Here is a 26,475-nt window from a genome sequence, read left to right as displayed (position 1 = left end):
AGTGATGGCATTTCAGCTTGAATTGCTTAGAGGCCCTAAGGCACTCTTCCAAGTGCCAATACCTTCCATGGCCACCTGGTGAAATAAACTTTGATATCATCTGGTGATGAGGCAAAGAAATGTCTCCTCAATTCTTCAGATTGCTTTTTCTTTGTTATATCTGCCTTTTGTGAAAGGAATAATCTTAGCAACAGTACCATTTAGCCTTGTGATTAAAGTGGTGACTTCAAGTCTGCACAAAGACATTTGTCTTTGTCAAGACCTCCGAGTGTTTTGAGTGTGTTTTTTCCACTGCTGTGTCCTGGATTTTGAAAGCACCAGAGCAAGGTGGCAACTGAGTGTTTGAACCGGTTCAGTCAGCTTGAGTTTTCTCCATAGTTTTTTGCACATGTCAAACTTGTAGGTGACTTTTATCTCAGCAGAACTAGTTTGACATTTGGGTGAATGCAAAATAAGGACATGAGAAGGTTGTGTAGTTTCCTGGTGTTGAATCTCTCCCCCTTGAAGGAGATGCATCACTGTATGTACGGAAAGGAGTTTGTGGGTGTGTATATATACTGTGTGTGCATTTGTCTCCTGTATGTCTTTAAGACTTGACACAGAGCTGATTAGCCCTGTCCCCCAAACAACCAAATTCTTTGTGAAGAGCCATGTACTGGCTTTGATCAACCCAGAGAATGTTTAATGTGAGTTGGACGTGTACCCACATCTAGATAAAGATAAAATGCTTCCCACAAAAGATGTCTGTTTTCATCAGAAGTTGTGGCTGAGACGTGTGACCATCTTCTTGCTACTAACTTCAGTCATCATTCATAAACACATCATCAGAACAGCTTTTTGTGTTTTTTACACAGAAAATTCATGAACGAATTATCCTAACTCTCCTGATGTATGTAATTTATTTAGAAATATGGTATGAAACAGTCCTGGTTCTTTAGACACGAATATAACAATGAAGATGTGCACGTGCTACCACTGGATCCACAACAGTGCTTTTGTTTTCAATGCTTTTGTCCAGAGCACAATAACTACTTTTTTTTTCCTTTGAAAAAAAACACAACTAGTTTATTGCAAATTTGTAACTTCTTTATAAATGGGTCCTAAAATTAAGCACCATCAGTCTCTTTCCAGACACAAGATACTATTCTATTTTAGTATCTATATAAATCACTTCTATATCAAAGGGCAAATGATCCTTATTTGCAAATGAAGGGGCCGTGCACTCAGAAGAGGCTTGCTAGTTGAGAAGACAGGCAGCCTGAAAGGACGAGACTGCTGCACTATTTTGCTTTGCTGCCTTTTATTCCCATCTTTTGTGATAATGATTCAGTTCTTCCTTAAATATGTCGTGTAGTCAGGGAAGTAAAAAAATCCCAGTATGGTAAAATGCTATGTTTAGATCACAGTACTTTGCTGAAGATTCTAAGCATGAGTTCTTTCTAAACTTTGAAATACTTGGGAAATATTTTCAGTAGCCTGCATCTTTGTACTGGCATGAAATATGGCAGCAGCCACTGTAGTTGCTAAGAAGCATGCACTAATACCTTTCTCATAGGAAAAAAAAATATGTTATAATCAAAACAGTGCAAAAAGCGTTAGCAAATACATCTTACTCTGAAGTTATATATGTGAGGAAAAAAATACATTCTTTCTTTTCCTCCCTTGTTTTTGTTTTCTGTTTCTTCACAGGCTGCTTTTTTTCTTTGGTCTACCTGCTGCTGGATGCTGTAGGCATAGCAGTCTGGGTCAGACCATTCCTTCGGGAGACAGTACTGCTCCTTTTCCACTCTTGTATTTTTCCATAGGCTGAAGATTGTGTTGCAAACGCTTTAGTTAAATTTTTCAGGTTTTGCTGGGAGAGGTGGGAGATTTATTATTCAGGAATTATATGGAGCTGAAATATGTGCTTCATAATGGGATCTCTTCTTGCAGCATGGGTGGAGTTGCTGCTTTCAGGCTTTATAATCAATATGAAGAGAGTAGCATTTCAAAATTAGAAATTGACCTTTACTGTCTTCTTCAAAGCAATGAAAATGAATATCCACATTATTTTACTTTGGAATGTTCCTCTCGAGTAAGCAATATAAAAAAAGAAGCTGATAATGTATTGCATTTTTCTGCTAAAATGAAGGGGAACTGGATGGTTCAGAGACTGGTAATAGGATATCATGACCTTCTACCTCTGACCCATTTATTAAAATACAAGCCATGACAGTGGAGTCTAAAAGCCATCACTATGGGGTATACAGCTGTAGAATCTGGAACTGTGTATTTCTGAATTTTTAGGGTCTGGGCCACTTGTCACAAACTTCCACAGCTTCTTAGCTAGGAGCAGATTTAGCTGGAGCCAATGGAAAAGTGAACTAAGAACAAAATGAACAGAGGAAGCCTTGTAAATAAGGATATATTAGCTGTGCTAAACTTGGTGATGTGTATCCGTTCTGAACTGATATGGCTTGTTTGCTGTCCTTGTTTTATGAAGCTTGATTCAGAGTTCCCTTAATCAGTGCAGAAGTGGTACTGACCAGTTTTCTTTGACTGTTACTTTCGGATGTTAGGAGGGGGTTAATGCGAATAAGGATGCTGTGGATTTTGTCTTGAGAAGGCGCTCAAAACTTGCACTGTCAATGACAGCTAATTTTAAGCATTTAACATTTTGCTGTGGATCTCCTGTGGAAACTTCCTAACACCCTTTTTTTGTCTATAGGCAACTTAAGCTGAGAGTTAGTTCTTTGAAGCCCATCTTAATTGTACAGCTCAGGTAATTATATAACAAATATCCTTGGGTTTTATTCAGTCTTAATTATCACCTGGTTTTCCCTAAGCAGAAGCAATCAAGAAAGTCAAGAGGGTGGTAGGAATCTTGGTGCACACCATGCTAGCTTCACAGACTGGGTGATAGCAGTGCCAGTGTGGCTGGCTTCCATCTGAAAACATCCTCCCTTCCCTCATATCTCCTAAAACCTGAGAGAACAAAGTAACCCAAGTTGCTGTGACAGGTTAAATACAACTGACTGGAAAAAAAAATCAAAACTGGACTTTCAAAGTAAAAAGAAAGATGTTAACTCAATATATTTTGAAGTTCTAGTTTGGAAGCAGTCAAAATTGACCTACTTTTATGTGGTCCAAATATTTCCAAAATTTTTTAGCTGGAAAAAATGTAATTTACGTTTTACACATTTTACCCTCAAATGGCAGGATCACACACACACACACACGCTTACTTCCCTTTCCCCCTGTTTCTTTGAAATCCAGGATGCATGCTTGCTCTTTTGTGTGCTGTGAGGGCTCGAAAAATGTGGCTGATACTGGCAAGAACATTTTCATACAAACATTCACTGAATTGTGTGAGGGAAAAGACACAACCCCCAAACATTTAGCACATTAAACTCTGGACAAGGTAAAAATCTGCTTTTGTTGTTTCATTTCTGGTGTTCTTAATGTAGCAGTGCCTACGTTGCTGCCAGTAGGAAACTGCCAGTTCCTGAAGGAGCATCTAACTCAAAGCAAAGCCCTGCAGGTTGTAGGCCCATTGACAAAAAGCTGTAAAGAACTTTCACACTTTTCCAGGTTACTTTATCTCAATGTATTTGTGGTCCTAAAAGATATTTTGCAATTTGCAATTATGTGTTTCTCAGGAAGTCTTGGTTATAAAGCTTACATGGTTGAAATACTGGTTTGCATCAAGATTTCTAACAGAATTAACATTTGAATCACTTGAGGCCCTATTCACAAAGCAGAGGAGTATTTGCATAATCAAAAATGCTTTATTTTGCATGCCAGTGGAGAAGCTAAGGATTGTAGCTGTGGCTCAAACAGAATTTAAGTGATTGGTATTGGTGTGTGTCTGTATGCTGCTGTCTCTCAGGCTTGCTTGCACAAATAAGTACAAATCTATATAAAGGCAAAAGAAGAGGTTTGGGAGCAATGTATAGTCTCCATTCAAAGCCTGATTAAACAGGCTTTGCTTAAGTTATCAGCATAAGGATTAGATGGACTTCCCACTCTACCAAATGTGCATGAGGGTTGGGGACACTTTGACAGCTGAGCTGTTGCAAGAGGATGGATGTCTTCCTAAAAATATGCTCAGTAAAAATTTATGAGCTTGAAAATTGCTCCTTCTATTGAGGAGGTCAAACTAAATAACCTATAAAAGTATATATCTGTGGATAATGGGTTCAAGACTTTCTTAACAACTTTCTGTCAGATTTCTGCCAGGAGTCCAAGAGGCTTATGAATTGCATTAATAAACTTACCATCTCACCATCAGGCCATGCATTCATGTTTTTCATCCATTTTTATGGCTGTGGACAACAAGGTAGAATTTCACATTCAAGGATTTTGTTTCTTTGCATGTGAATAACTCCCGATAAGAGTTCAAGAGCATGAAGCAACTTCTAACCTTTCTGAGGCAATAGGAAACCTCTAGACCTTAAAAAAACCCTGAAGTATCAGGGATTTTATTCCTTTCTTTTTTTCTAGAGTGAACTTCTGATGTGTTATTGCTGTTAAATCAAGTTCTTTAGTGAAGTTTGGATGATGAAAGTTTTAGTTCCATGAAGAAATTTAGCTTATAATTATTGCAACTTCAGGTTATTTGACCTTAAAAAAAGAGTATGATGTGATCTAGCCTTTTACTTGCTAATGTATGTCACCTAATTAAATAAAAAGATTATCAAGGCATGTTATGAAATTTTTAAACAAATTTTGTGACATTTTCAAGTCTTGGTTGACTTCCTCTTAGATGGATTCAGTTGGTTGTTTTTTTTTTTTTTTGAGTAAGGGACTTGGAGCTTTTATTATCAGTGCCATTTAGTTCTAATTAAATTCATTTATTTAAGAATATACTAATTAAAAGCTTGAGGTTTAAATAAAAAAATAGAAGAAAGTGATATTTAAATTAAATTAAAACCATCTTGGATAATAGATGTGCTCCTGAAGACAGAATCTATGTTTTTGAGCCTTCAGTATCACAGTATGAGTTTTATTCTGGTGTGTGTTTGTTTGTTTACTTTAAATTATACCTCTGGAATAAAAATATTTCTCAGATGCACCCAGGTCTGGAAACTAGAATAGAAATTGTGTTAATCTCTGTTCTTAGGATTTTAGGTTTCAAAATACTTCAGAGTCTAAGCATACTGTTAAAAGGAGTATGTCCCTTTCTGTACGTTGGTTTGGAGCTGTCAGCAAAAAGGTGGGTTTTACTCTGGTTCATACGTTCAAGTTCTTTGCAGAGTTTGCTGTTTTTATGCTTGACTGAAGTGCATAAATTTCAAGTAGTTCAGTTTCTCATTCATTTGTTTTAATTACTGAGGCCATTAACCTTGTAAAATCATTGACAGAATTATAAATCCACATCTCTGAGAATTATGTAAACAAGTTTATCAAAGTTCCTTAACTGAAATGGAAGCCAAACTGTCCAAAAGGACTAGTTTTTATTAACAGCATTTGTTAAAGCCCAACAAAATGTTGGAAAAATATCTGCAGGTAATTATACAGTCCTTCATGGCAGTGACACCCCCGCAGTTCCTATGATGTGTAGCAGTCATTGTATAGTTTAGGTTAAAGATACCTTCAAGATATGGATACCCAACCATAGTTGCTTCTCAAATAAATGGTTCTTAATGTTTTACATGTAGCTTATTGTGATCACAGAGAGCTTTGGGAGAGGAATGTGTTTTACTGCCTCAGACCAGGTTTGTTTATCTGTGGAGATCTTGTCTGTTTCAAATGTTATCAGGTTGTCAAATGCAGGCATCCTAATCAGCTGGGGGAGAGGCATTTCGATGGGCCTGTTGAAGTCTGTGATCTGTCATCGCTGGGATGCTGAGCCCTAATTAGAAATAAGTGAGTGGCATTCCTGTGCCTGTTTCATGGACTGATCTTTTCTTTTTCTGTTTGGGAACATTTCATTTCTGTTCTGCTTTCATAGGGCTGGTGCTATTTGGAATGTTGAACTAAGGTGGGAATTTAAGGAGGATGTTTAGCCCTGTGAGTGTTAGCACTTTGGCTGCCACTATTTTAACATGCATATCTGAACTCGAATGTGCTCTTAGACTTTTGGATGTAATCAGTTCTTGATTTGTAGCCAAAGCTTTCTGGCATGTGTTGGAACAGGGATTTAATATTCCTCATTTAATAAGTTCCTTCAGAGGTGCAGTTTACTATTGCAAAGTGTCTGATCTAGCATACAAGCTAACTAGCCATGCTGATGGAGGAAAGAAATTCATTAGTGTCAATGGGTACTTGCTTCTGTCCTAACTCCTGTGACCTTTTCAGGTCAGACTGTGTTCTCTTGGCAGAAAACCTCAGCCCACAAAATTTGGTGGCTTTGTTGAAGTCATTCTTTAATTTACTTGGGATGAGGTGATGATAAGCAGCAAATCACTAGTAAAGAGCTCCAAGGACTTCATAGTGCTTGAGCTGTATTTTCCTGCATATTAAGATGTTCTCACTTTTAGTTGCAGAAACTAAAAATGTGTTTGACCTTTTGCAGTATCTCAAAATACTGTTGCAGATGAGCTTGCTTCAAGAGTTGCTTGGAAAAGGCTTATTTAGAGGAACACGCGTTCCAAAGACTTTCAGAGGTTCAGAAACTACTTCAAAGCAGCAATGGTTTTGTTATATTCCTGAACCTTGGTGTTACGTGCATAATATTGTTGCGTACACTGAACTTATATTATTATTATGTTTCACTGAACTTATGTGCCGTTGCATATCACTGAGGAGTCTTGTGTCTGTGTTGGGCAGGTTTGTTTGCATTCAGTTGGTGAGATGATAGTCTCGTCTTTGACCATGCGATACTGATATATTTATAAGGAGATGATATCCAGTAGCTCTGTGATGTTCAGGTCCTGTATTGGCAACCTACTGATATACTGAGTGTTCTAGTCCAATCTGTGCTTGGTCAAATTGAATTAACAGCTAAAGTTTGATTTTCCTCCTCACTTGATTTTTGCCAATACAAAGGAGCTCATCAGCTGGAGTTGCTGCTTACCGATTCAGCCACACGACCTGTTAGTATTTTATTTGCTTTAGTCTTTCTAATTGAAAATGGAAGTTATAGAGAAATACAGTGGTCTAGGCATGTTGTAGTTCTCCTTATAGATCCTGCTGCTTTGCTTGCTAAGGTGCCCTACTTGTTTTCTGTTCCCTTTCTCCTCAGGGACAAAAACCTTCATGCCTCACGTGTTTGGTTAGCAAGTCACTTTTGTATTCAGCTATAATAATAAACAAGATGGATGTAGAGACCCACTGAAGAATTGTCTTTATCTTAGGGCTCATGTACTATGTGGGATGATGAATCAAGATGTAAGCTCTGGGTTTTTGATTTGTTGGCTTGTCCTGAGCTTATGAATGGCATTCAGGTCCCCTAGTGAAACTAGCTTTTTAAATGGCAATTTTCATTGCAAGCCCCCCCCCCCCCCCCCCCCCCGTATTTAGTTGTGGTTTTATTTCTCATATTGGCAGAGTTAAAAGCTCTGCATGCATTATCCATGTGTTTTTGTCCTCTTTCCCCTCCTGCTTTCCCTCTAGCCTTCTTGCTCCCCTTTCTACTGTGCTCTGGCAGCCTGGAAGATGACTGCCCCACTGAAATGCTTGGCACTGTCTATGCCTGGGCAGTGGTAGAGAGGAGAACTAGGAGAAATGGCAGTTAAGAATAGATGTTGGTGTGAGGATCCCAGGAAAGAGGATTACAACTACAACAGTGGGTCTGGAAGAATGCAAATTACAGAGGCCTTTCAAAGCAGCACAAGATGTAGAAAGCAGTAACAGGAAGATGGGAAGGGTTGGTAACTTTGGTCTCAGCCAGGAGCCTATGGGATGGAGATGGGGAGTCTGCTTGGAGAGGGCTAGTGTTTCCCACACTTTTTGTCATTAGCAGGGTTGAAGAGAGGGGGGAGCAGAAATGGAGCAAGGGGTTTGTGGAGATGTGTTCAGCCAACAACAGGTTTAGGATTGTGATTTGGGGGAAACTGTCAGAAGAGTTTTGCCACTGACACTGTCACATCTATAACCGATGTTGGAGTCCAGACTTCTTGGCTCAAACTTCCTCTGCTTCAGCCAGAAATATCTGAATATTTAAGTGTGCTCAGGGAGGATGGATTCTCTGGGAGATTTTAGCAGCTGAAGTGCAGCTTTCAAGTACAATTTTCCACTGACTAGATGTAAACTTTGACAAATTGGACAGATTTTCACAGAAACGAGAAAAAGTGTGTCCTTGACCTGACGTGTAACTTTTGAAGGCCGCCTTTCAATGCATGAGATCTGAGAACTGTTTGAAGAAAAGGTCACCAACATTAAAGAGTGTATTTGTTCTCTAGTCCTCTCTTGGGAAAGGCTGACCTGTTTTGACTGGAACAAACACTGTTAGACACAAACTGTAAAAGATGAGGACACTTGTTTAAAGTTTGGCAAGGCAATAGGATAGTGTCATCTTACAGGAACTGGTACTTTAAGAGGCAGTGCTATCAATTTTGCTACTGTCATTCTTAATTACTATGATTCTGTAAAAAGAATTTTATCTGGAAAAGCAAACAGTAAATTGCTGTAATTGTAATTGATGCATGACACAACAGGATGGAAGAACTGAGTATATTTTCAAGGGGGCTGGGAAGCGATGTTTTATATCTGTATGTAGTAGACAGACAAGCTGTTGGCTGTTGAGTTGGCCTTTTAAAAAAAAAAAAAATTCTTACCACCTGTGGTGTTAATGGGTTATGCTGGCAGATCCCTTTAATGTATTTTCTCACATTTCTTGGGTGTGTTTTAATTATGTTGTTGCTCAGAATGCCGTCCAATATGGATTTAGATCCATAGTTTGGTTGGCATCATGCATCTACACAGGTAATTGTGCATCTGTACTTGAAAATTATGGGGGTGTTTTTAGCAAAACTAGGAGGATGGAAATGACTAGCTTACCTCAGCTAGGTCTCTTCTAAGCATCACTTAACTTCTGCATCACCCTGTCACTATCAGCTGTGGCTGTCAACTCTGTGAAGCTGAGACATTCCTTCAGCCCATCTTTTCTGTTCTAGCACCTCTCCTGCTCTCTGAGGGCCAACTGCTTTTTAAAGAAACATACAGGTCTTACCATCTTTTGCTTAAAGGAAAATTTTTGTCCTTTAAAATGCAAATTTCAAAGTTGAACAATGTCCACAAAGTTTAAATAAGCATATGCTGCTCTAGACAGTGACATGGTAATACAGATCTTCACTGTCATTTAAATGTAAATTTGTGAAGTTTGCAGTCATCCTGATTTAGATTCAGGTACATTCCAGGATGAATAAAGCAAAAATCCTGGGGGTCCTGGTTTTCTGTTTCCTCCCAATTACTTGCACCTTAAATTCAGTTAACATTGTTGATGGGTGCTATGAACTGCAAGAGTAAATGACAATTAAATGACAGGGTGAGAACCAAGGCAATACCCAGAGACCACAGGGCAAAGCCAGGAGGAGGACAGTGTATCTGTTCCTAGTGAGCAGATAGGGCCTTTATATGTGAACAGAATGCTTAAACCATATTTTCAGATGATGTGATTGCAAAGTGGATGACCAGTAGTGTTGGCACCAAAGGGCTTTGTTGTTGGTGGTACAGCATTGCTAGCAGTTTCTGATACAAACTCTTTCACCTGATTTAGTCTGGAAAAAAATTTAACCTTCATTTGAATTAACACTGGGTTTTGCTGCTGTAGTGTCTGCCAGCTTGCCTCATCTCTTTATTGCTTTTTTTTTTCCATGTTGGAAATTAGTTTACAAGTTACTTGAGGGAATCTTGCCATTTTGTAGTTTGCGTGCTTAGCATGTTTTTGGATGGGAAAGGAAAATTTAATACGAATCTTATCATAGGCATCAAAGAGATCTAGCCAGAATTAAGGTTATTTCCTGTCCTTAAATTTTTTTTTAATGTTCTAGATATTATTCATATTGTAATTATGCTTAAAAATCTAGTTGTTGATTATTTTTAGTTGCTTTTGAGTCTATGTTACACTATGACTGGATTTAATTCACTTTATTATGAAATCCTTGTTCTTTTCCCATACTCACTCCACATCATTCTTTTTTCAGTTACAGAACAGTATGCCTTATTTTCACTGTGATTGATTTTGTTTACTAAAATATTTGTAAAAATAAATATTTGCCAGCTCTCTACTGAGACCGCCTTTCTTTAACCTCTAAATCATTCCACAAGAGACAAAGAGGTGCCATGTTCATTCCAGTGTTATTTTCCAGCTGTGGGCGAAGAGGCATGTTGAGCCTTACCCACCCAGAAGAAGAAAATTGACATGATCCTTCAAAGGCTCCTGTCTCACTCCCTCTTTGAAAAATAGCAAGACATATGCCACAAGCCTTTTTTTTCTGTCACTGAAAGTGTGTACTGACAAATCTGTCTGCTTTTCGTGCAGCGTTTTTGCTGAAGGAAATGGCCCACTGAGAAATGTAGCAAAAGTAATTTTTTTAAAAAACAGCTTTTCTGTAGGACACCTTGTTTGTAAGTAGTGGTTAAAGTATGCTGGCAGGCAACTGGGTTTCAAGTTAATGCAGTTAAATTCTTTCCTGGGACGCCTTTTGGTCTTCTATGTACAAAAAAATTATTCATTGCAGGTACACACGGTTAAGTGATTTCTTGTCGTATTGATGCATTAGGAAAAATGAGTAACAAAACTCATACCGACTTCAGCAGGGGACAAGTTTCAGTACTGGTACTCAGTTATTTAGTCCATCATTTAGACAGTGTAGTACTACTGCTGCAGGTATACCATTTACAGCAGAGTATCTTTATTATGGTTGCAAAGTAAATCATTCAGAAGTTGTCAGAATTAAGTTTACCTGTGAAAACTTAATTTGATCCCTCTACTTGTACTCTTCATTCCTTAATTACACAACAGCACCATGTTCACTCCTGCTGTGGGATCTCTGCCTGTGTTGGATGATGAATGTTTAATTTAATTCTGTGTTCTTGATGGGTGGCTTTAGCTATATGCACCTACTGTGCATTATTAAAACACAGATGGTTTTGAGATTTTCTAGAACACTCGTCACTGTACTCTGACTACTTAAATATTTGTTCATCTTCTCAGCACCCCTCTTGCTGAGAGTCCTTTTAAATGATGATTTTTGATATGACTTTCAAAGTACTTGCATAGCATTGGGTAATATCAGCGTACAGTGTTGCTTGGGGTTCTGTAATAATTGTGTGTTAAGTGTGAATGAAGATCAGAAGTTGAAATGCCCAGAAAATGAGGAACGTGGTGATGATATCAGCTTAAGTGACTTAATGTGATGCTCAGCTAATGGTAGAGGTAAGGGTAAAGATCAGGTTGATTTTCTTCTGACTTGATCCTGGTGGACTTTTCAGCTTCTCTGATGGATGGGCAAGGTCCCAGCAAGGTCCACTGAAGCTGGACAATAAAGCTGTATCAAGTTCATACCTGGGCCTGTATAAAAATAAAATTTAAGCAACTACTTCTTCCATCTGTGAAAAAAAATATGGAAGAGCTGGGAACAGTTAATGGGTACAAGCACACAAGTTGGTCACTGCATGATAAGTTAGGCTGTGAACTTACACATTGTTAAAGTGCGAGATAAATGCAAGATAGATACGAAGCAGCTGTGTGCTGAAAGCTTGTACCCTGGCTTATCTCACAGTAGTGACTTCAGGAATGTGTATCTTGGAGAAGCTGAGTTAGCGTTGCAGAAGCCCTTATAGTTGTAGTCCATCCTTGCTTTGAGTGCTTGGCATGGCATTCTTGATTTTAATTAGGATTTTTGTTTATGTAATTTTCTCAGTGTTTGAAAAAGTAGGTGGAAATCTGTGTTCCATTTTCTGGTGTTGTATCTGCACTACAACGTTTCATCATGTTTGCAAGCTCTCACATGGACATGTCCTGCTTGAACTAAAATGCTAGCTGGTAGCTGTCATAGGTTGCTTCTGTCTGTAGACTGGAATTGGAGGAAAATGAGGAAAACTGCCAAGCATTTTCATTGATTCCTGCTCAGAGCATTGGACTGGTAATCTGTGGGAATCTTGGGTTCTGTTATGGGCGTCAGTGGAGAACGTGCTAGTGTCTGTAGGCTCTTGTCTACGTCCCCCTAAGTGTGAGTGCTTGCCCACCCCATGCTCTGCATACTGTCTCTTTTCTGTCTTGTCTACACACTCTTACTTTCCACATACCGTGTTTTGCCACTTGTGAATGCTGTTCGGTTGTGCTCTGGCTTTTCTTTCTCCTTACCCAGCCATCCTAGCTTCCACCGTGAATCACAGCCCCTCGTACCATCTCGCCTTTTCTGTATTCCTCCCTCCTTTCACACTGCTGAGAGTCAGTCTGACCCAAAGAGACAATTTCAAAAGCTTATAACTTGACCAAATTTAGAGGATTTTCATGGAGATGGAAAAATGTGTATTCCTATTTTAAAGGTCTCTGTATTTCCAGATTTTGAGTGTCTACTCCAAAACATGGGGTTCAGAGGTTGTTCTTTTTCAAGGGGAAAGTTACTCAGTGGATTACAGAAGTTGTTACTAAAGCCTGTTTTTTGAGAGATGGGAGGAACTGTTTAGACTGAAAACTTCCAAAGAAGACATCCTAAGGTAGACAGATATTTATATGAAAACTGTGTCTGAAATTCAGCAAGATAACAAGGCTAGTAACAACCAGTGGCAGTTTTATTAGTAGATTGTGCTACTAGTCCCAGTCATGCTATGTGTGCATAAAAAAGTAATAGAAAGACTCCTGCTTTCACGTGCTACTTGCATTGTAGGGTTGTTTTCTGTACAGGCTGACATATTTTTGGTTTAAACAGTTTCCTCCTCTTGAATACTAGAATTGACAGTGAAGGCAAGACATGACTGGCTGCTACAAGATAGGAGCAGCACATTACAGTCTTTTTCCATGAGAGTCTGGCTTTGATAGGACGATGTCTCATTATTTTTAACCTCCATCTGTACTTGTGTCTGAAGAGCATTGGGAACAATACACAATACATAAATTTCTATCTAGTACATAATGAAAGAGACATTCATTTCATATGGCAGCAATCTTCTGTATATCTGTTAGAATAATATACTGTAGTGCTTTTTGGAGCTTATTTGATCAGTCCTTCCAATGCTTTGTTCCAGTTCAATAGGCAAAGGGGTTTCAGCAGGTTTGTGACTTGCCTTTTGCTTAGGGGACTAAAGCCATAGCAAGAAGAACCTCTGAAGGTGCCTATGTGTTGTTACACACGCTCTTTTTCTGTATTTCTTCTTTAATAACATACTACGCTTCCAAGAAGGAGCAGCAAGTAGAAATTTCACAAATAAGAGAAGTACTTGGTTAAAAGTTCAACCCACTCATGTCAGCCTGAATTTCAGCCTGAGGAGGTAGATGCAGTTAATGTGATCCATGTAGTCCCTCCAGCAAAGCAGCCTGCAGTTGAAGGGCTAGCAAATCCTTTCTTGCAAGGGTGTGAGGCACTGTGCGCTTCCTTAATGCCAGACTGTCATTTTTTTTTTAACTTCATGAAAACTGGAGTAAGGACCATTTGTTAAATCTCACAGAGACTGTCGTGAGGTTGGAATTGGCTGTAAAGAAGGTAATTCAGCTAAGCCTACATCATAACCCACTGGAACAATTTGATGCTTTTTCTGTTCTTCCTGTAGCTCACGGATTCTTTTGAAATTTAAGAAACTTCCTCCTAGAAATTTTTCAAAGCTGAACAGTGACCTTTATATCTTTATTGCATTGTGTCCACTAAGATCAGAGTGGAAGTTGACCCATTCTGTGCATTTATATGTGTGCAGCTTTAAAATCAACTACGTGGGATTACAAATCATGATCAATCTGCAGAATATATCCTGTGGTGAGAAGATGGGAAGTCTGTGGTCAGTGTGGTGTTAGCTAGCATGTATAGTTTTCCCTGAATTGAATTTTGTTGTATTAGGGTATTGTTGTAGGAAAGCAAAGCTATTTGCTTGTAGTAAATTATTTTAGATGAGTAAACTGGAAAATAGTGAAGTGTAGATTTGGGGACTGCATTTCTGAGGAGGAAATTTCTAACATTTATTACTGCAAAACCAACAGAGTGCTGAATTCCTGTCTCTCTGCTAGGATTTTAAGTAGTGTTTTGCACACAGAAAGTCCTGCTGTGTGGGAAGTGGATGAGAAGCATGAGGGACATTGTGCTCCGAGGCCAAATTTTAAAAATTGCGTGTTTGTTCAGAAGACATGATGAGGGGAAAAAACCCATGAATGTTTTCTCACTAAAAATGCCTTTCCAGGAGAGCTCAGAGACTGAACCCAACTGTTTATGTGAGGAAGTTGGCACTCTGTCAGAGAGCACCGTTGTGTCTGCAGAGTGTGACAAGCACTGAATTTTACAGATACGTTGTTTGGCTCTGAAGCACAACAAATTACTTGCTTTCACAAATTTGTCTTACTGACTAGAATGTGCGTGCTTTGGCGTCTCAGAAATTAAACAGGGCAGCAAAGATGCGCAGTCACATTAACAATATTAGGTAGGTGCAAACTGCCATGATGTGCTGTCTTCAAGAGTAAAACTCTCCTAATGAGGGATGTCCTCCTGGAGTGACAGTGAGAAAGGGTGAACACCGTGTGTGAGGAATAGCATGGGAAATGGTGAGCACTGGTGCGTGGTAGCCCCAGAGGACACCTCAGCTGAGCAAAGCAGGCATTTTCATAGCTATACTTTTTAGAAAAATGATGGGAATATCACAACCTTTGCATATAGTAGGAAATCCGAGAGAGTATCAACAGCAGGTGTACATTACGGTGAGTATGAGCAGTATGAGGTTGAGTTCTTCTGCTACTGCTCAGAAAAGCTTCCAGGTCACTGAAATATCAGACAATTTGCAAATCATAGGTGATTCTTCTAAGGCCACAGTGGAGATTTGTGATTTTTCACAAAGTAAGAACAAGATGGTAGTCAGGAATTGCAAGACTGAATTAATTGTGGTAGGATGATCCGAGGACCATAATTAATGTTCAAGCTTAAGGTACTTGCCATGTCCGAAAGTACCATCTTTGCTAGTGCTGCTGGTGAAAAGTTCTTCCTGCATGTGGCCTGGGAGTCAACAGTAATAGTTACTTTTGTTAATTTTGACATAGAGCTGTGAAATGTTTCTTTATGGGCATGCTGGAATAGCCTTTTTGAAAACACTCCAAGTCTTTTAGAGGTACGTCAAGGCTGATCTAAAAGTCACACGGCTTTGTTAATGGAGTGTCAGGCTTGAGCTGATGCTGTAAACCCTGCAGGGAGCAAAGCACTGATTTACTGATGCTACTCAGGTTTTGGGTGAGAGTTGGCTGCAGTCCAGCTGGCTTGGCTTGCTCATGGAGTGAGCATACTTTAGAACCCAGCTCATCTGGGAACAGCAAAAAGCTCCTTGACCAACACAAGCCATAAGGCATCTTGCCAGGAGGTCATAATAGATGAGAGCATCCCCTTGTTGGAGGAGAAGTCTGTGATGGTTATTCAAGCAAACACAATGTGTTTCCTTTAGGTATGCAAATATGGCTATTAGCCCTTGATGGAGAAGTGCTGAGTGTTGGTACTTTTAGTGGCTCAGGTCATGAACTTATGTACAAGTCACAGAAATTTATCATCCTGGTTGTTGTTAATTCTTGAAGTATGTCACCAATTCCTCTGCCCGGTTTTTGACTGTTAGAATTTGCTGTAAGGGAATGTGCAAACACAGGTGACAGAACAAGTGCCTGCCCATTCAAATGCGTATAATATTTTGTCCAAAGTGTTTTAAAAAAAGCATTTTAGCATTATTTGCTGCTGTGTCTCCTCAAAACTCTTTGGGAAAATGAATTAAAAGTGCTGCCTTCTGTTTATCTTACAGTTAATACCGAGGGTAAAAAAAACAGAGTGCCAGCAGTTTTGAAGCAGCATTATATAATTTTGTTTTTAAAAACACATGCTAAAGATACGGTGAGTACTACTACATTGCTCTCACTTTTGTGAGTTGTTGCAATGCTTTTCCAACAATATTTTAGTCTCTTTATCTTAAAAGAAAACAACTCTGTGTGAAATCTGTGGGTGATAATCACTGGACAGAGATGGCATTCTCTGGGAGAATTGTTTTGTTCTAGAAGTAACACCAGGCACAGCAGCACCTGACTTCTCGCTGAGCGCCAGTAGCAGCTGTGTTGGCATCTTCAAAGGTGAAGTCAAGCTTGTCTCAGGCTGATGCTGATAGATTCCCTGGACTCTTTTTCATTCTCTTGGATGTGAATTTCTGGGTTTTGTCTTTGAATTAGTGGATTTCATCCAAAGTTGTGTCCCCTTCGAGCAAAAAGAAGAGGTGTATTGGTTGTTTGTTCTGAAAGGGGATGTTTCTGGAAAAAAACACACCGAGCACCATCGGTTCATATTTCATTTTGTTTTTAAAGTACTCTGTGGAGGATATCTATTTCAGATAACTTTTTTTCTTTTCTATTTCCTCCCCCCCCCCCTTTTTTTAAGCAACAAAGCAGTGGTTTCACAGAGACAGGCAATCTTACCGGTAACAGTCCTGATAGAAGAGCACACAGGGTATTTCTCTTACTTTTACCAGTTATGCTTGGTTTCTCACAATGTAAATTGATAGTGGAATTGCTTCTTATTTCCACAGTGTAAAATTAGTGCAATTAAGATTTTGCTCTCTGTGCTATATTATTTACTGTGTTTCACTTGGACTAATGGTGAAGACAGAAATCTTACCCTGCAGGTGATGTTTTGTAGTTCTTGTAATATATGGCAGATGTTGAATATTGAGGCTGTAAAAGGGGAGACTTGGATGTTAAGAGAAGATAAAGAGTGAGGGAGGGGACTGAAGAGGAAAGGCAGTGTTTGCAAAGACCTCAGGGTAAGCTGCTTTCAATGTACTAGTAAAGCTTTAATGACCCACATACAGATTTTAGCAACAAAGTAATGGCCAGCTAGAGGAATTAAAGGCCTCAGGTGATGATCTGAACAGCAAAAGCTGACAGAGGTCATAAATACTATTACAGTTCAACACAAGCTCTGCTAGGAGGCAGTTGTTATGTTCCCAGTCTCTCTGTATGTGTGGTCATTTGACAGGGTTGGAGGGAGGAGCTGGTAAAAGCTCAGTTACTGCAGGTGAACTCTTCTTGGGGTTTTCCCAGTTTAAAAGGTCTCATTTCTGGTAGAGGATACCTTTTGGAACAGTTGTTCTGCTTATCTGTTGTTTGTATCCATACCTTCTTCAGTAGCAATTTTTCATTCTTGTCCTTTAAAAAAACTAACATAGCCAAATCTCTCTGAGCTTTTACTCTGAGAAATTCTCCAAATTCTTAAGATGAGGATCCTATGAAAATTGTGCATGGCTCTTCCTTTGAGAAAAAAGCTTCTGCTTGATTTGTGGAATGTTAAAAGTTGCTAGAGATGCACTGAGCAAAAGTTTAAAAAGAATAACTGTAATTGCAATAGCTGATTTACAGCTCAGTGGCGACGTATTCAGAGCACAGGAAAGATTCCTCTCTGCTGACTCTCTGAATAGCGTGAGTTGTGAAGTGGAGGCCAAAGCAATCTCTTTTGAAAGATTTCTTCTCACCTCTTCAGCCAGGCGGAAGGTTTGCCTTATTTGCGGTCATGGAGCTTGCTCGCAGGTTTGCAATCCTGCCATCAGGATATCTGTGATATACTCGCTTTGAAGCTGCTGTACGGTATTTTCCCCTTTGCAGTCTACCTTCTGCCTCCGGTGAACTCCAAAGTTTTGCTGTTGAGGATGCTTGTAGAGGAACACCGATTCAGCCAGATTACATGTTCCTATTGTGTTGCTTCCTAGAGTGATCAGCTTGTCAGATCGATCTCTTAAAGACCAGTATGAGAGGTGATATGTACTTACCATAATTCAAAGCCAGATGACCCCTGAAGTTACCTCAGCCTGATGGAGCTCTATAGGACAGCAGGGGGTAACAGTGCCCTGGAAGCTCCCTAGCTTCCATTTTGCACAGTAGTGGAGTGAGACAACTGCTTGGTGTTTCATTATTTTCTTTGACAAAAGAAGAAGGGTGACAAAAGAAAGTTCCACATTATTCAGTACAGAAATATGCCACTCATTTGCATGTCTTTGTATCTATTGTTAACTTTGCTGTGGTGTCTGATCATCCTGCTCTGATGTATGCATGAAATGACAAGGCACCACCAACAGATTGACATGGGTAACAACACATGGCTTGTCAGTATATATTGCTAAAATATGGCATGTCTTGTGGCCCATTAAATATGTAATATGGTATGAACATTAAATATGTATTATGGTGTAAAAGAAATTTAGTGAAGGGGATCACCTGGAAGTTCACTAGGTAAGTCTTTATTTGTCAGTAGTCTGAAAACATGAGCTAGTGCCATTAAAAAAAAATATGGTGAGAAAACACCATGTATTTACTCTCATGAGCTAATACAAATGATTCCATCAAACCTGTCTTATGTTTGAGGGAAAGGAGAATTATTGCTTAAAACACTGTTCTTAGGATAGATGTTGCACTTTGTTTAGAAAGCAGCTCTGTTGTGTTGGATAGAAAAGGTGATGTTTTGAAAAGACACGCTTGACTTTTATCTGAGATGAAAAATTATTTTTGAGTCTAGAAGCGCACTTGGTGTCTGGTTGATCAGATGTGAGTGACTGATTCACTTAGAGGAGGCTGCATAAGGAAAGCATCTCTAGCCACAGCTCATTTTTGCCTCAAAGTGAGGTTGAGTTTGACCAACAAGGTGGAGAAAATGGCACTGAATGGGAAGGCATGATCTTCAAACACACTGCGTGGAACTCATGGACATAGAAGATAACAAAGTACAACTATTGGTTGTCAGTTTATGAAACTCAGATGTCGAAAAAATCATCTGAGTTACTAAAAAAAAAAGCCAATCAATGTAAAATATTTGGATCCTTTTTAAGATATCATGTATGTTTTGCTTTTCAGCTTCTCTTCTGAAAGGATTGAAACACGCTAACATTGTGCTGCTTCATGACATCATTCACACCAAGGAGACCTTGACACTTGTGTTTGAATATGTGGTGAGTAAAGTAACTAGTGTTCTGGATATGGTCCAGAGTGTATTGAATTTGACGGAAGAACTCTCTTTACCATTGATGATCTATGGATCAGGCCAAAATAACTCTTTACGCTCTTCAGGAGAGTGGAGGCTATAAGAGATGATGCTTTGTAGTGGAGTGGGCTAAAAGTGGAAGGCTAGACTAGACCAGATTCAGAGACGGAGAAGTGGCAACTCAGGCTCTGGAAGGACCTTACACTGTTCAGTTGACTTCAAGCTGGTTCCTTACTCTGCTTCCTAGTTATAGTTTGCTTATTAGAGTTTTTTCTTTACTGATGTGATCAGGCAATTTTAAATAGGTGACGATAATGTAAGTAAAAGAAGAACAGGACTGAAATGCTTAACAGGTAGTTCCTTTATCAAAAACATGTAACAAGTTTAAATGGCTTTTTTTGTGACTGGCATGTGCATAGTGTCTTTTTATAAGCAATGTCAGTAAAAAATAAGTTTGGTGCACACAATTTAGAATTTTGGATTGTTATTTTTTTGCCATGACTAGTGTTTTACCTACTAATTAAAACTTCAATTTACATAGTACACAGTGTAATGATCTAATTATGTTCAGAGTATTACTTTCCAATGTCTTAGGCTTGGCCTCCTAATTAATCTTTTTAGTTTTTCCAAGACAAACATATGGCATTTATGTAGAACTACTTCAGCATTTAGCTGTGGAGTTATGCAGTGTACTATCATAATTAACCTCCCAGTTTTCACAGGTGGGTCCAAGAACATGTAATTTAAAAGAAACAAATGAGTTTAGAGAAGGTTAGATTTTCAGTATAATACCTGTTATTGCGTTGTAGTCAGTAAGACACTGTGTTTATAAAGTACAGTGATTACTAGTTTTAGTCTTAGTATATCCCTGCTTAAGACAGATGGAATTGTTTTGTGTGTTTCTTGGGAGTATGCCTTAATTTTTACATGATAGTGCACACAGCATCTTGTCTGGAGAAGCCATTCACCTTGTCTATTTAGATAGAAATGCTACAGTGTAATAATGTGGGTATTCAGCTACAGGAGCCTGCAGAACAGTTGCATGCAGTACATATTTTTTTACTGCAGGTATAGGAACATTAATGAAAATTTAATTCCTTTTCTTAAAATTGGTTATTCTTCTGCTCCTGACTTATACACTGAATTAGCATAAGAAAAGCCTTGATATTTAATTTTATGTAAAGGTCAGTGTAGACTTATTTGCATAGCTTTACATGAATACATTTTGCAGTCCCTTTTATCAACAGCTGCAATTAGGTATATTCATCAGCACAGGTTGAGAAATGAGATATATAGAATTATGTTTCTCCCTAAAATAGATGGTTTTGCCTGTTATACTAATGTCAAATTTCTGGATTTTACATCCAGTAGTAGTGTTTACAGACTCTGGCTGTATCATGTTGCTGTCTGTGATAAGCACGGACACAGACTAAGCTTCATGCAATGGCTAGTTCTTCTGAATTCACTTAGTTGTTTGTCTTTCAACAGGGTGCTGTTGGGATCACCCCTGCTGGTGGTTGCACCTTTTTATTCCCATGGTGTTTGGTAGTAGCTGTTGAAACTGTTTCAGGATCTCATTTAGTAATGGTTTCTAGCAACTGATCCAAGTAGTATTTTAGTATTTTGGCAGGTGGGCATTGTCTCTCAAGGTGGTGTTCAGGATGAAGGGGAAGGATGCTTTGTTCTCTCCAGCCAGCCTAAGGCCTGTATTCTAAGGATGTTGTAACTTGCTCCTGTGCCTTGAGATGACAGAATTGCCTAACAAAAGTCTGTTTTCATTTTTAGGTAATGTAAAGTTATAGGCTGATCAAATAGCTGATGCTATCTGATAATGCTTACTGCTGGAGAATGCCTGTATAACCTGAATTGAATTCTTGTGGGTGTTCATGATACAGGTGTTAATTGCATGATCACAATGACCTTTTTTGTTCCTTTTGTCAAAGAGCTCTCATTCAGTGCATAATATGAACGTGCAGAGGCAAAAATTACAGTTTTCCACTTGAATCTAAAAATTTTGGCTGGTTGACTATGCAACCTAGCTGTGTAATTGGTATTACTTAGCTTTATACCTGTAATGTCTGTTTTCATTTGTTTCTTTTTTTTTTAACACCTGTACATGGTTTAGCTCAATAATATGAGTGATTTGTACTGAAATCAGTAGAAATATTAGTGCAATTAAAATTACACAGTGGCATACATTTTTGAATGACTGAGGCCTAACAAACCTAAAAGGGGTTGAATTTCATTTACTTCATAAAGTGACATCATGGAACTGATACACTTTTGTCATTAACCACTATTGGCCATTTCAAACATAGTAAAAACCATTTGAGTGAGATGTCATGATTAAACTAGGGATGAACAGTTAGTGATCCAAGAATTCTCAGAAAATGGAAACTTTAGATTGCTAGGTCAGTGACGATTCCATCAGGAAATTAATACTGATGAAACGTCTGAGGTTGTCAGAGGTGTTCGATTTCAGCATTGACCCTGAAAGAGTAGAATGAAATTTAATTTCATGTAGCACCTTTCATTGCAACGTGCATTGCAGTAATAAGTTAAAAGCTGAAAGCAGAATAGCCTCTGAAGGAAAACATGGCAGTGACTAAATTCTCACCTCAAATTAGAATTTTTTTTTTATGTGGAAGTCTGTCAGAGGAAAACATGACAGAGCTTTTTAACTTTAACCTTGGTGGTCCCCAGAAGCAAGAAAAGTCAATCTTAAAAAATTCTATCTGACAGCTGAAGATAAGGAGAAGTTCATTCTCCATAAAAACATTTTGGTGGTGAATGTGAAGCTGGATGTTTCTGTGGAAGAAGAGAAGGGGGGCTTGCTCCTTTTGAATGAAAGGGCTTAATTGAAAATAGTTTAGTATATACAGTACCTTGTTAATAGAGCATAATTTCTTCGTATGCTTTGGTAACTCTTACATCAGCTATGATTATTGTTGGTCATTCAAATGTACCGAAAAGGGAGCCGAGAGCTCAATTTTATTACCAGATGGCTGAGAGCTGTTGCTCGTTACCTGAGGAGTTTTGAGGATGACCTGCTTGGAATCACCTCTACAATACCTGAAGGGCTGAGAGTCTTTCATGTATGAATGGTAGAGAAAATAGTTTCCGTATAGTTAACTGGGATGTGCTAAACAAGACCCGAAAACAAAATGTGAAATTTTGACACATTTTGCATATGGTATCTGAGACTGCAATGACTTTGAAAAGAAAAAAGTCAGTTCAGCTTTACAGTTCAACGGAGGAGTATGACTGTTCACACAAGTTTTGTTCCCATCCTCTCCAGGCTCTGTTTAGGTGTTAGTTTATGCAACCTTGTGGGTATGCCAGCTGTAGTGCAAGTTTCACTGATATAGCCAACTTTGCCCAAGGAAATGATGAATTTTACAGGTGACATCTCAGACATAATGAGAGATCTTTGAAGATGGGTTCACATCTGTTCATTCTAAAATGATGATTAGCTGCTACCATTTGTTTCTGCACTTGTTTATTTAAAAGGAAGATGACTGTATTTAGAAATACTTAATTGCTGAAAGGCAATCCTAACCCATACATACTGCTACAGGCTTGGTAGAATGATAATGAGCTTTTTAGTATTATGCATAATTACGTAAGTATATTATTATCATCAATAAATGAACCAGCAGCATGTCCTATTTCTGGCATATAGAAGTGAGCTTGTATAGCAATACTTTACGCTTTCAATATTTATGAACTAGATTTGAAACAAGAACAGATACGTTTATGAATGGAAGTATGAGTAATGAGTAATATTATTTCTGCCTCAACAGTGAAAAAGCTCCAGACTAATCTAATAGTGTAATTTAAAACCAAGCATTTTCAATTACCTTGCCTGTTTTAATCTTTGTGTATGTTTTTCCTTCTTAAAAATTACTTTCCATTAAAGAAGAAAGTTTAATTCTCATTGCTTCATTACAGCAGCTAAAATAGGTTGTTATACAATGAGTTGGCTTAATAAAGTTAATTAGTTACATTGTCCTCCCATTTCCTATAAGAAAAAAATAGATGTGAGTTTCTCATTTTAATGCTGATTGGAAATTGAGATATATACTGTTTATCGGAATTAAGAGTTTAAAAACCTGAGAGTTTGAGTTTCTCATGGGACATCTTAGAAAAGTATTATGCAAGCAAATAGTCCACACTCATTACCTAAAAGGATAAAAAATTTTTGCATTAAAAATTTTGAATTTCTTACAACTTTTGATAATTTGGATTGAATACTATTTTGGTTTTCTGGTTTTATTTATTTTGTTAGGAAACCTGTATTGAAACTAAAGGTAGGATGGCATTGCTTGTTTGTGAAAACAAACAGAAAAAGGCACATTATTGTAGTGGATGAGAGAGCAGGGACAATCAGTAGAGTCCCAGAGCTGTTTCGAGCTCTGATCACTAGAATCATTCGTCAGTGCTTAACACCTAGAGGAAATTAGGGAAACTGGGCACAACAAGAAAAGAGGGGTCTTCTAATCCTTGATTGAGAGTGAAACTTATTTGGAGGCTGCATTACCTTATTTTTGTGTGAGAGTGAAACAATGGGCCATGTTCTTCCCATTTGAGGTCAAGGTGCTTGTCTAGCCATGGTAAGCAAGGACTGAAGGCTAGTGAAGATCTGCAACAAGCCAGATGCCTCATGCCACCCTCGTGGCCGACACCCCTACTTGCCGTGAACGTGCTTTGTGCGCCCCGGGACGGAGCAGAGGCGTTGAGGGCTCCCAGCATGGGAGTAGTTGAATATGGTAGTTTCCATTTGCCTTGACTGGAGGAGGAGCCATTCCCCTGTTGGTTTAACTGCTGCCTCGTGCCCCAGGCTTGCCCCAAGTTGCACTACTTAAATTGCAGTCAAAAAGATGACAGAACAAGGCTGTGAGGCAGAGAGAAAGGAAATCCCCTACTATTGAGAAGAGGCAGTAAGGGAATACTGCTCTTGGGAGAGCCTTGTTTTTCAAGTTTTAATGAGCAGATCAGAGACAGGAGCTGCTGATGTCCAAGTATATGTTGGAAATGCAAACAAAGTCAGCTTCAGGAGGCAGGGATTCAGAAGGGATTTCAGAAGGAAATTGCTTGGTGCTTAGCCGAGAGGTAAAGACTGTGCCAGACATGGGAATCAGCAGGAAAGAAGGAATGAAAAATTGTATTTAAATTTAAATAAAAATACTCCTGCTAGGCTAAGAAATTTACACACATCTAGGGGGAGGAGGAAAGATGTTCCTCAGTTTGCCTCATCATCCTGACTTTGCAGGATCTCACAAAGGTTGTGTAGACTTCATACAGAGGGTGCATACTGATGAATAGATGTGTTAATAAGATTAATCAAGATTTACAATCCAACAGATTGGGAGGCTGTGTGTATCTGAATGTCTATTCTTTGCACGGTTTACCAGTGTTTTTTATAACTTTACCAAATATTGGTTAGGTTTGCAGTGTGCTTTGCACCATTTAATAATTAGCATCTATTATTTATTCTTCTTTTTATTAAGTATTAATAAGTGTATTCAGTGTAAGTATTTAAAAAAAACCACAACAAAATCAAAGCATAAAAAACATCCAGAGTTGAGCTGACAGATGGAGCACAGGAAATAACGTGAGATATTCTATCTTCTGACAGATCTCAATTGGTTTTTTTCTAAATTACAGATAAAAATTTCAAACGTCATTGTAGTCCATCAAAAACACATACATGTAGTAGGATGCATATGCCAGCAATAACACTCTACTCAATACAGGTAAGGCCACCACCCAAAATGGTAAATTTGTACACCCAAGGAAAACATGCATCAACTGGAGACGGGGGGGGGGGGGGGGGGGGACGACCAAGAATGAGCAAACATCTAGAATAAAGGCTTCTGAGGAAAAGTCAAAGTAAATAGGGCTGTTTAGGTTTGGGGGGAAAAAAGGATGAGATGGTTACAAACCTTTAAATATATCATAGAGAAAGACGGTGACTTGTTTCCATGTCAATGGTAAAGAGGATAAAAAAGAAAATCTGAAATTGCAGTAAGGAAGAGAAAGATTAAACTATAGGAATGCCTCTTTAATTGTAATGACAGTAAAGCACTGAAGAAGCTATTATGGGGTGATGGTTTCTCTAATACTGGCAGTCTTTAAGAACACTTTAGACAATCAGCAGGATGATGTCATTGATAGTAGTTATAGGTAATTTGATTATTTTTCTTTTTGAGATCCTTTCTATGTGTATCATTCTGCATCTTAATTTTTATCAGTTAAACATGAATACTTGTAGTGTTTCAGTGAAGTTAATACACTGTTACTTTCCTGTATCAGGAATTGCAGAAAAAATATGTCAGTTTATTTTACTACTTTAAACAAAATTAAAAAAAAAAATCCTTCTAGCTTTAGTATTTATTTTTTTATTATTAATTGATTATTTCTAGGTTATAGATTTCTGGACAGCTCTACCATCAGTAATATTCTGGTGGCATCCCACGCATTCCTTATCTTTTAATTTCAGTAATAAACTGGCATTGTCTAAGTCCCTCTGAGGTGAAACCTGACCATATCTCAACTTGCACTAGAGACCATTCAATCTAATTAAACTTTTTCTCAGGCTCTTTAATAATGTGGGTTGTAACGGCTGTTTAATTCTTCTTAAAATGAGAAGCTCTGATTTATTCAGTGCAGACTGAAAAAACAAACAAACAAACACAACCCCAAACTAGCTGTTTGGAGAGTGATGATTGCCATAATTCTAAATCTTAAAAATAGATTTTTCCTTCCTGAACTAGCAGTATGCAGCTTTGTACTACTTGAATCATATTGATAAACATACTTCTATGAAATCTTTAAAAACAGAAACTTGGGGTGAACAATTCTGGCAAAATAATAATAATATCCTGGAGTCAGAATGAAGAGATCAGTAATTGCAGATATCTTTATAATAGGTTTATAGTTTTATCATATAAAAAATAACTAAGGAATGGTGAATAAGAGGAATCAAGAATCAAGCTTGAGTAATAAACAGAGCCAACACTTGAAAGTTAAAGAGGCCTATTCATTTTTTCTTGTTTTACTACTTTGAGTAAAGAGGATATAATCCATGGAAGCATCATTTTTCTTCTGTGCACCTTGCAGTCTGAACTGCAGTTTTCCCTATAAAATTTTTATTAATCTTACGATCATGCATGGACAGTTAAGATTAGGAGGCATGGCAGAAAACAGTCACTCAGCCAGTGTGAAGAGAGGTCTATCATAGGATGCTGAAGCTTTTAGAGAAAGTCTTTACGCTGCTTTTTCCTGCCCTGAAGATGGCATTTTTTTTTTTTTTTTTTTTATCCCAGCACACCACCATAGTGAAGGCTCTTGTGCTAGCTCAGCTTGTGTAGATATGTCTATACCATCCACGGCCAGTACTGTGCCAGTATTAGTGTGG

The 26,475-nt window shown here is 38.4% G+C and overlaps 1 protein-coding gene across 6 annotated transcripts in view; it reads left to right on the top strand.

The window, feature by feature from the left end:
- The window catches only part of CDK14 (cyclin dependent kinase 14), a 334,071-nt gene that overhangs the window by 123,136 nt on the left and 184,460 nt on the right, over window positions 1-26,475 (top strand). For all 6 annotated transcript variants that reach the window (XM_069775346.1, XM_069775384.1, XM_069775377.1 and 3 more), the window contains one exon: window positions 18,929-19,023. In XM_069775346.1, coding sequence (XP_069631447.1) covers window positions 18,929-19,023 — 95 coding nt within the window. The remainder of the gene's footprint in view (window positions 1-18,928; window positions 19,024-26,475) is intronic.

This window comes from Haliaeetus albicilla, chromosome 2, assembly GCF_947461875.1.
Source record: "Haliaeetus albicilla chromosome 2, bHalAlb1.1, whole genome shotgun sequence".
Classification (NCBI taxonomy): domain Eukaryota; kingdom Metazoa; phylum Chordata; class Aves; order Accipitriformes; family Accipitridae; genus Haliaeetus; species Haliaeetus albicilla.
Note: the sequence above shows the minus strand (reverse complement) of the source record. Positions and strands in the feature narration are given on the sequence as shown.